An 11,293-nucleotide genomic window follows, 5' to 3' on the forward strand; every position below is an offset into this window, starting at 1 on the left:
CTTGAGAAGTTGCTCGCCCCTGCTAGTCTATACCATTTTCCATTTAAGTAACGGTTTAAATGGATAAAAAGTGCGTTTTCTATTTCTAAAGTTAATACCTCATCAAAAGGTTTTCACAAAAAATATATATATATATATAAATGTTCTGCAGACTAGACATTTTAGTGGTCATTAGAAATTGAAAGCAGTTTGTTTCATACCATTTTTTATTTTTATTTTGACCAATCGAAGAAAATGTTAACTTTTTATTAATGAAGGATGCACAGTAATTCAAAAAAAAACTGTTAAGATCTATTTTTCATTATTCTGATAACGGTGAGATATGTTTTTCTATTAGCCAATAAAACTGTTTTTTAGATTAACTTCATCTTAAAAAGGATATAAATTAAAGAGACAATCGCATTTGGATATAAATAAAAGACACAATCGCATTGGGATTTTCATCATGGCCTATCAAGGTACCAGTAAATTATAGATCTATGCCTAAACTTACGCCAAACTTTATTAGTTGATATCATGTTAAACTGTGTTTGCAGAGTTGGCGGACGAGGTGGAAAATAAAATGAAACGGGCAAACCAGGAAATAAAGCAGGAGCCGAATTGGATCGGATCAAATGGACAGAGTTTTATCAGGCTTTTATGGGATCACATCCCAAACACAGACGTACGTCGTACTGTATTTAGTATAAATTTGTGAGAGCGTTAAGTTGCTATACATGTAAGCTTAAAAGACGAATCAGGTCAGAGGGGCATTAAGTTAAATTTAAATTTCCTAATTTGTTGTTGTGCTATTCCGCAACAAAGTTTAGTACTAAACAAACGTGATTGGAGCCATATACCAGTTTTGCAGTTAATATTATCATTTTTTCTCATTATAGTTGTCTAGACATTTTCAAACGTTTTAATTAACAACATATACACATAAAACCAATTAAGTTGTTTCGTTTCAGGAGAGGATTTATTTGGCAAAGTTTATGTCTAAGAAACTAAATCTTATCAAAACCTATTTTGATTTCTTTACTGAAAAGATAAACAAAGAGACACTTGCGTATAACAGGTATAGTTGTTTTTATTTATTCAACCTATCTTTATTAAATTTAAGTCTAATAATAATTGGTAATGTTAAAACCGTTTGCTATCATCAGTAGGCTAGAGCAGGGTTTCCCAAACTGTGGTCCGCGGACCATCGGTGGTTCGCGACGACTGCACAGGTGGTCTGTGGCGATATGACAAGAAATTGAAAAGTCACACATATAATCAGGGTTGCCATACCTTCCTTATTTCTAAGATTTATCTTTATTTTCAAAGGCCAGGTCTTATAAAACTTAAATGTCCTTATTTCTAAGAAATGTCCTTATATTGACTTGCGTCCTTAATTTGTTTTATTTTCAACAACTATAGAACTTTAATCGTTTTCCTCTGGTAACCGGTGTTGAATAATATTCTAAAATTGTGCTTTAGCGCCGAGATTTTACGACATCATAAATGTAAAGGTACTCCCGTGGCGTACAAGTTTGAGGATTTTACTTCTAACTCACCCGATCCGTTAGAAATCAGTGCATTTCTAAGCAAAAAGGTCTACGACAATCAGGGCATCCAATGGCAGAAAAGTCTAGACTTTTAGACCTTGACGTCCTGGCAAGTCGGACATTTTGATCCTTTGAATGCACTGATTGTCGTAGACCTTTTTGCTTAGAACTGCACTGACTTCTGACGGATGGGGTGTCTAACTGGTAAAATGGTGGTTGGTAATGGGGAAATGGGTGCAGTGAAGTCGCGATCGACCGTTTGATCGCCACATTTTACTTGGACGATCGCGTTATGTTTTGGATTTTCAAAATAGCGTTCTTCAAGCAACATTAACAGGAGTCCACAGAAACACAAACCATTAACCTTGGCAACCCTGCATATAATTGTACAGTACGTTACGTACCCTTTCAAAGATAACTAATTGCCGCAGTTATTTCACAACTTAATGATTTCGAAAGCTTTTGCTATCCAGTATCGTGAATCTTACTTATTGCGCCTTCGTTATAGTCAAAAAGTTATTTACGAAAAATTCTCGTATTCCTCGTCTATGACGTAATAATATATTCTTATAGCCATCCGGAATTTACAGTTTTGTCGATATCTTCCAACCTTTTGCCTACGCAAAAGTTAGTGAAACGAAGATTAGTGAGTAAAAATTTGTTGTGAGGGAGAGATGAGAAACGAACTGTCCCATTGATGTTGCCAGTTTTGTAAATAAATAAAATTCTGTTTTTTATGTTTTTGCTTTGTATTGTGAAGAAGCAGATTCACAAATAGTGGTCCGTGATCCAGAAAATGTTGGGAAACCCTGGGCTAGAGCATGTTTTACTGTGCATATAGTGACAAAAAAAAAACAATTTTTAATGCTAGGCCGACTTGATACATGACACAGTTGTACAAAATGTCACAATGAAATACTCGTTTTTTATCTTTCTATTCAGAAGCGAAGCTGAACTATTTTCGGACTTAACTAAAGTTGTTCAAGGATTCAGCGATGCCAGCACATTGTTCGCGGAGGGGCTGGGGACAAGTGGAATTTTAGACAACATGTTTGGTTACCTAAAAAAATTTACGAACATTTCTCGACAAAGAAATGAGGTTATAGCTGGCATGGTTTCTTTCCCAATGTTTAGTGATGCCATTGGCACTTAATACTAAAGCTAAATTTGTATTTGGTGTTTGTTTTGTTCTATTTAATATTTAAAGAATTGTAAAGCTTTTATGAGGTTAAGTGTACGTCATAATTATATTCATAAAATTATCATAAAACCTTTAGTAGAATTATCTACAGGTTAGAGAACCACTGACTTGTAGTGTGCAAATTTTATTGGTAACTTAGATGTGTTTGCGTTGACGAATTCTACAGTTGTAGGTCCAACAACAAGTTTACCTTTTTTACCAAGTTTGAAACTTCTGTTGTCATGGAAAGCAGTGGTGTCGTCTTGAACTGCTCCATTGCAAGCAAGAACACTCGCCTTTTTACCGACGATAAAATAGACCTTGTAAGAAGATTATCAAAAGAAGCAAAGAAAGGCGATGTAAGATTTTTTACAACGGCTATAAAAGATGAATGCAAAAAAGGACCAATTTTTTAACTCTTTGGAAAAATGCGAATTTTATGTGCAGGGAAGCGTATTTATTCACATAAAACCAGGGAGTCGAACCGGAACCGAACCGGAACTTTATGAACCGGTTTTGGTCCAACTTTTCCCGAACCGTAACCGAACCTGAACCGTTTTATGTAAAATTGTAAGGAGCCGAACCGGAACTGAACCGAATATTTTGAAAGAACCTTAACCTTAACCGAACCTGAACCTTTCAACAAAAACGATTCACACCAGGATGACGTCACAACCAATATTTAACAGAGTCAAGTTATGCCATGTTTTGAATTTTTATTTTAACAAATTAATACGGATTAAATTAAACGTTAATTTTCATTTTTCAGATATTTTAATAACGAGCTGCTTGTTTACTTCACGTAACTTTACATTTATTGACCCAGATTTTCTTCTCATATTGCATCCGAACCGGAACTTTATGAACCGGTTTTGAAAATAAATTTAGGAACTGGAGCTGAACCGGAACTTTTAAAATGCTCGTAACCGAAACCTTTTTGGTATTTTATCATGTATTTGGTTCAATAGATAGTTCCAACAGTTTTAACCGTTTTCAAAAAACTTACTCGGGATAATTATATAATCGAGGTGTAACAAAACACAATACTGTATGAATGAACCAGAATGTTACAAAAAATTATTTTTACCTTTGCAGTACAAAATTTTAAACAACGTTTATTAACCAAGTGAGTATAGTCTACATGAAATGATAAAAATAAAATATTTTTGGGTGAGAAACTTGAACAGATAAAGCAGTATAACCATTATATATGTCTTGTTTTAACAAAATTGAATAATCTGTACTATTGCAGTCTTATATTTGAAGCAAATTTCACGATCACAGATGTGTGAGTGTGTGCATAGGCGTAGCCAGGCCTGAGGGGCCATGCCCCCCCCCCAAAAAAAAATTTATAAATATTTTACTCTTAATAATTTGTTTGGTAGCATTTATGAGCAGTACCACAAAAGTCGATCACAGGCATGCCACACCTTCAATTGTCATGCATTGTTACGTCACAAAGGATGTAGTTAATATAACGTTTGCTATACAATAATGTAGTTTTACTACTTCATTCAGTTTTTGCTCTTTGAGTGGTTTTTGAGTATTGCGTTAACATTCAGTCAGTTGCTGCTCGAAACGGTCTGCTAGTATTGTTATTTGTGTTCGTTACGACAATTAATACAATGACAAAAGCTAAACAAAATATTCCAAATTTTTGGCCCCCCAAAAAAATTTCGGCTGGCTACGCCACTGAGTGTGTGAGGTGTGAATGTAAGAGTACACGAACTGTTGGACAACCAGACTGCTTCGTTTTAAAAAACAGCAATTTGGAAATTATCAACCATTTGGTGTGGTCGTTAGCGTATTGTTCTCTAACTTGTTTGTCGACACGCCTTGCCCTATACCGGTGACCATTGGACTTGGATTTATTTGTTCCTCTCAGTAGCGCGGTAGTTAACATGCTGTTTATGTTTAGTTACGTGACTCTCCGGTCTACCCAAGCTGCATGATAATTTTGGCTCACGTGTCTGGTTCAAGCACGACGGACATTCATGGGCAGCATGACCTTATTGAGTACCTTGTCGACGTAAGTATATTCCTTCTATTTTGTATTTTTTTAGATCAAAAATATGCAAAGCTGAAGGGAGCTTAAAGGGCTTTGCAACACAGCTATACACTGCTATACACCGCTATACACCGATCAAGAACTTAATAATTTTGTAAATGTAATTTTTAACAGGGAAATGGTAGCTAAATTATTTTGTAAGGTGGTGGACCTATTGTCAAAATCCGTTTTGTTTTTGAAATGCATCGCCTTCCCGTTGTTCAGCAAGTTACAGTAATATTGCTTCTTTAACCGGAAGAAAAACGATTGTTGGAAAAGTCTTGTCAATAATAAAATACACTTTGTCAACAGTGCACCTGATTTTTAATTTTTATTTACTTCGGATGTTCTCAACCTGTTTTCACCGCGTAGTCCACATAGTTGATTATTACTGTCTCTCTCACCACCTGGTTTCTGGGCATTTTCCAAAAAAATGCAACTGATGATGCTTTAAATAGCGAAATATATTTATCATACTAAACATCCAGACAAACTGATTTTCGGTTTACTAAGTTCTGTACTTAATCTTTATCATTGATGTGCAACCAGAATCGTTTGTTTTCACCATTCGGATTCAGGCTGATTCTGTTATTCGAAAGAAAATTCTGATCATTTTCCAAACTGTTAATAAGACCTAAAAAGGCTTTGCGCGCCATTGGCTGAAAACATAAAACAAACACAATACAACTACCACAAAAAAATGTTTCAAAACAGTTGCTTTCGGAAGCAATGAGGTCCGCAGAGCGTCGAACGGATTCTGGCTTCTCGGCTATGGAGCTCGCCCTCGGCTTGAGTAAGCTTGCGCGGGACAACGCCAACAGCGTGGATATAGTCCGGAACGGGGCACTCTCGAAACTAACCAAGCTTATGCAAACAGGTGTGTAAGTCACAAACACAAAATTTATGAAAACGTGCCTATATTAGAAATGCCATCTTATTAGACGCGTTAGAGGTTTTGCCTATTGTATATCATAATTAAAATCATGAGAATTTAGACAATTTTTCGGGTCGCCGTATCGTGACAAATGGGAACAGTTAACAAACTCAAATATACAACTATACAAACAAAAAGCATATTAGGCTACTGTGTTAAGATAAGATTGACGACCTAAAGTTTGTTACCTGCAGGTTGTTTGAATATGGGTTGCATCAAATCTATGCCTAAGGGTGTAAATATTTCGTACATAACGCGAAACAGTTAGTGAGCGAAAAACGGCAAGTATGTTAGGCCTACAAGTTGATTTTTTTATTAACACAAAGGCATAAGATAAAAACATTGTCAGCTTTGTGAATCACAATGGTGTGCTGACGCTCAGAAATCGGATTCTTTTAAAATTGTGTTATACAGGAAAAATTGACGAAAAAACGGCGGCCGTGAAATGTGTTTGGGCGCTCGCCTTTGACGAAGAAAACAAGTCTGTCATACGGACCGATTCCAGCATGGTTAAGCTTCTGAAATCACTTGCGAACAACAAGGACAAGTAAGAACTGCAAAAAGTACTATTTTCTGCATAGTGGGTAAGTTTGCGTAGTCAATTGGAATCAATCTGAGTCCGACACCGAAGAAATATTAAAGTCGAGCGCAACCCTCACTTAATTTTCCGATTCCGTCGAGAGCATAACTTATTCACCACCAAAACATTGTTAGAAAATATTTAAGCATATGCCATTCAACCTTGTATAATTTACAGTTTGCAACTTTATTGATTTCCAATTTAGCACTGCGCTTACGCTTCGCCGGGTGACGTAGACCAGTGTTTCTTAAACGTTTTTAGCGCTCGTACCCTTTGGGCTTTCATGAAATTTTCTCGTACCCTCTGACTACAATGGTCGACAGAAGACAATATTTACAACACACACACAATCAGTCAATATTACTAATGGCTTTTTTGTTGTTGCTTTTCGTAAATTACGCATTCTTCACAAATATGCCTAAATAGCTAACTATTTCGCACTGAATGTCGTACCCCCTGCTTTGGTGCTTCGTATACCACCAAGGGGTACACGTACCCCTGGTTAAGAACCCCTGATTTAGATCTGTAGACTTATTAGTCCTGAAACTGACTCAAGTGAAATAAACCGACTCCGTGAGCCCGAGTCTGTACCAGACTCCACAGCCCTGATTGGAGGACCCGAATGTAAATATGCGTATTTTTCCATTTTTAAGGAGACCTGATCTTTGGTCAATTTTTCAAAAAAGGTAACATGTCCATTACATGAAATTTCATTGTATGGTATCCTAGCCATATTGAGAAATATATTTTAAATTCTACAAACAAAAAAACAAACAGCCGAGCTAGTTTTACAAACAAAAAACACCTTCAATAATCACCATTTTTGCCCTAACAAAATTTAGCGGCCTGATAGAGTAGCCCAGTCTGTTACTCACCAAATTCAGGGGAACTTTTTGCTTCAAACTTTTATTATTTTTAAGATTCATGTTGCAGCTAAACTTCAATGCAAACTCGAATTATTGCAATAGGTGTAGAATGTGTTTGTATAACCCGCTGATGGGACGCTTAAGTCAGAAAGCGTAACACGTTTTTATTAATTAGAGAATTAAAGAAATCGGCATCGGGGGCATTGTTCGTTCTCGGAGTTGAAACGCCAAAAACTTCGGCGGAGGTTAAGAAACCAGCTGCGAAAAAGACGTCTGCAGCTAAAACACCTGGAAAGAAAACCACAAGCACCAAAACAACAACCCAGCAGGTAAAACAATGGACAAGCGATGGTGGACACTTCTCATAAATAACGTTTGTATTTTAAATACCTACCGATAAACAACTTCATAATCTTGACACTAAATATAAACCTTAAACTATTACAATTTTCGTACTATAAAAAAACCCGTGTACCCCAATAAAGTGTAATAAAATATGTTTTACCGCAGCTCCTATACCAACTATTAAGAAGTCGTTTAATGTTTTTTTATTGTGTACAACTCATGATAAAATGTTAAGCAAACGACAAACATTCCAGCTCAACGTATAGTCGTCGCTGGTCGTCCTTCATTCGCCATAATTAGGTATCCGGTATTCTAATAAATATTAACAAATTGCAGTTATATAAGCGAAATTTTTTTGCGGTCAATGCATTTCGGAAAAATAGTAGGATGACCAAGATGAATTACCACAACATTATTAAGGCAGACTAACCTCTAAATCAAATTTTAGGCCCTATACCCACCCAACAAAGCAATGATGATAATAAATCAACTGTATTTTTCAGTAAAGGACCGTTTGTTTTGCAATTAGTATTTGCGGCTGGTGTTTTAAAAACCTCTTTTAGGACAACTTGACCATATACTGACTAATCGACACTACTAGTTTGAACTAATTTCCTTGTCTTCTAGAATGTAAACTTCGCACATTTCGAATGTTTTACATGTATACAAATTGTGTTTTTTTCTGACTTGTGATGCGGAACAATCATTAACTAAGGTGTCATTCAAAAAATGCGTGCATAAGGAAACGACAAGAAATTATTGTCAAAGTTTTAATAAAGGAAAAGGGGTCGCAAACTCAAGTAAGCCTTAATTCATGTAAAATATCTATTTTAAGAGCTCAAAAAGTGTTTCGGGCAAGGGTACACATCCACATGTGATGATCAGCTACAACTGGGACCACCAACCTCTCCTAATAAAGGCAAGTAGAAAATGACAAAGAATGCGTTATGTAAATTATATAGTAATACCCACTTGAACATTAACAACACATTACGTTTCTGCACTTCATTAACGAAAAAACGTTTTGGATACGTAATCACACAGGTCAAGGTAACTAACTGTATGGTGTTATTTTATGCAGAATAACATTGGGGTACCGGTAACTCAACAAAAACGACGTGTTTTAATAGTTTGACAGACATCGGATTTTTCTAAAGAAATTCAAGCTGAGAAAAATATTTAGCGGCCTGCTCCTCTCATTTGATGCAAATTTTTATCAGGTGAAAGACCACCTCGAGTCACAGGGCTACAAGGTGTGGATGGACGTCGAAAACATGAGAGGCAGCATCTTAGATTCGATGGCATCCGCAGTCCAGGGAGCTGCTGTCGTACTTGTTTGTTTGTCTCAGCAGTATGAGGACAGTCAGAACTGCAGGTACCTACCTGGCTTTTTACGGACAAACTATACACAGCTTACACTAGTGCGTTAATCTCATTAGTTACTCGTTAACTACACTATTATATATAGTAGATACAGACCACGTTAAGTATACCAAAGTTTTTTTTAGAAATATTTCACGAAAAATATCTCTTTTGATAATAAATATTAGATTTATTTTTTAGGGATGAATAATAGAGTCAAAGCTGACTATATATTTCCTTATGACAGACTTGTCAACTTTATTATATGATTTTTAAGGTAACACCTAAACGAATTTTTATTTACAAATCGTATTGTCGATATAAAAATAAATCAATAGATTTTATTAACTTTTGCAGGACCGAAGGAGTTTACGCGTACGATAGAAAAAAAGATATCGTTCCGCTGAAGTTACAGTCTGATTACAAACCAAGCAATTGGCTAGGTGTGTTAGTTATTTTTTCCTTGATTTTCACTAAATATGTTTAGCCTTAGAATACATCAGTATTGCAAGTCAAAACACTGCCTTAAAAAAGGGCTTTCCAAGACTTTTTAGTCTGCGACCGCTTTTAGTTTATTTAAACGTTCCGTGACGCTTTGGATTTGAAACACTGTCTGCTTCGGCACGCATGCAGTTATGTGTATGCAATGAATTGTAAGGGCTTTAAATTGCATTAGTTTTGCCATTTGCATTTAGATCGGGCCGTATACAGTTATTAAATATAAAACAGTTTTTGTAAAATTTAGGTATTTTTACTGTCAATCCAACAGTTTGGGAGGCCTTGTTGAGAAAAACACATCGAAAACGTTAATAAAGAGAAATAATATAAAGGGTTAGGGATGTGCCTCCCAATACCTAACTATAATACTCGGACAAACCGACAAGACTATCTATAAAACATTCCTCCATCTTAAGGAAATCTGCAAACACAGATTCTAACAAACCAGAATAATACCTAGATCAGTGTTTCCTAACCTTTTTAGCGCTCGTACCCTTTGAGCTTCCACGAAATTTTCTCGTACTCGCTCCCTGTCTACAATGGTCGACGGAAGTAAACAAAATTGTCATAATAGGAATTCAAATCAGTGTATTTATAACTTATGTGTTGAATGCATGCTTACGTGTTGAATGCATTAAAAACAGTCTTGTAAGTTCAACAATATTTACAACATACAAACAATTAGTCAATTTACGAAAGGCTTTATTGAGGTAGCTTTTCGTAAATTACGCATTCTTTACAAATATGCCTAAATAGCGCATAATTTCACACTGCATGCCGTATCCCCTGTTTGGTGCTTCGCACCACCAAGGGGTACACGTACCCCTGGTTAAGAACTCCTGCCCTAGATACTAAACTTCATGTTTGATCACCAGGTATCCTCGTGGCCTCCAAGCTGTACTTCGACTTTTCCAAGGGCGAAGCGTTCGAGAACACAATGGAGCAGCTAATAAGCGAGCTGGGTGAAAGAGGGAAATCGGGTTGGAAACCTCCGCCTCCGCAAGTAACCCAGCCCAAGGCCAATACAGCCACCGATGGCGGCCAGAAATCAGTTTCCTCAAAATTTTGTCAAATATTGTAGAATGGTGAACTGACGATAAACATTGACTTGCAGAATCATCTTAGATTTCGAGTCACTGAAACTTACAGATTTATTGCACAAGAATACCATATTACCAGTATAGTTTTAGTATTATTTTATAAGTGTGAAGCGTGATCTACTTTCTAAATAGGATATTCCGGAAACTATTATCTACTCAGTGGTTAAGAATGAAGCATTAATCAGAAGTTGATCAAAAACTTAAACTTATTTTGAATAATTAAAATACGTGTCATAGTACGAGTTCTCATAAACAATATCATTAGCCCTAACGTAGCTTTAGCGAAAATTTACACGTTTTATCGAGCTGATCAATATGATATATATAGAGAGAGAAGACGAATATCCACCTAGTTGTAAATTTTACTTCGTTTTTACTTGGGGATAAATAAAAAGTGTATTTTATAATTAATTCTGTCGTTTCGTTATTTTCTGTTTTACAGTTTGTAATTCATTTGTTTATTATTTTGGCAGAAGTTGTGAATTGGTTAATTTGTTTACACGGTACAATGTAATAGTTTATATATATGGTGCAAAATAAAAGTTGAATAAATTTTACAACAAGTATAGTTGAAAACATACTTTGCTTACTCCTCTTAAATAGAGTTGGTTAGCATTTATCGAATACGAAGACGATTGATAACCAGAATAACTTACTTGTTTACTCCTTTAGCTTAAATTTTAACCTAAAAAAAAATTTTTTTAACTTTATTTTTATCAAATTTTAACTTTATTTTAACTTAACGAAATTGCTTGTTTGTAGAGGCCACAGTTCTTCCTTGAATTGATGCCAGTTACCCAAACATAATATTCTGTCGATTTCAAAGACCCAAACGTAGTATCAGACCCAAAC

General features: G+C 35.7%; 1 protein-coding gene across 1 annotated transcript; it reads left to right on the forward strand.

Annotated features, from left to right (window-relative positions):
• Window positions 1-445: 445 nt before the first annotated feature.
• Window positions 446-10,422, forward strand: LOC146164551 (uncharacterized). The gene is made up of 10 exons (XM_083380755.1): window positions 446-458; window positions 537-664; window positions 4,628-4,738; window positions 5,471-5,633; window positions 6,105-6,237; window positions 7,312-7,465; window positions 8,317-8,400; window positions 8,702-8,856; window positions 9,201-9,286; window positions 10,217-10,422. Exons 1-10 carry the CDS (start codon window positions 446-448, stop codon window positions 10,420-10,422), a joined length of 1,233 nt encoding a protein of 410 aa, XP_083236881.1.
• The last annotated feature ends 871 nt before the right edge of the window (window positions 10,423-11,293 follow it).

This window comes from Ascidiella aspersa, chromosome 2, assembly GCF_963924565.1.
Source record: "Ascidiella aspersa chromosome 2, kaAscAspe10.2, whole genome shotgun sequence".
NCBI classification, from domain to species: domain Eukaryota; kingdom Metazoa; phylum Chordata; class Ascidiacea; order Phlebobranchia; family Ascidiidae; genus Ascidiella; species Ascidiella aspersa.

Coding starts and splice junctions, on each gene's coding strand:
- LOC146164551 (XM_083380755.1), top strand. Junction 665..4,627: donor ATCACATCCCAAACACAGAC/GTACGTCGTACT, acceptor GTTTATGTTTAG/TTACGTGACTCTCCGGTCTA. Junction 8,401..8,701: donor ACCAACCTCTCCTAATAAAG/GCAAGTAGAAAA, acceptor AATTTTTATCAG/GTGAAAGACCACCTCGAGTC.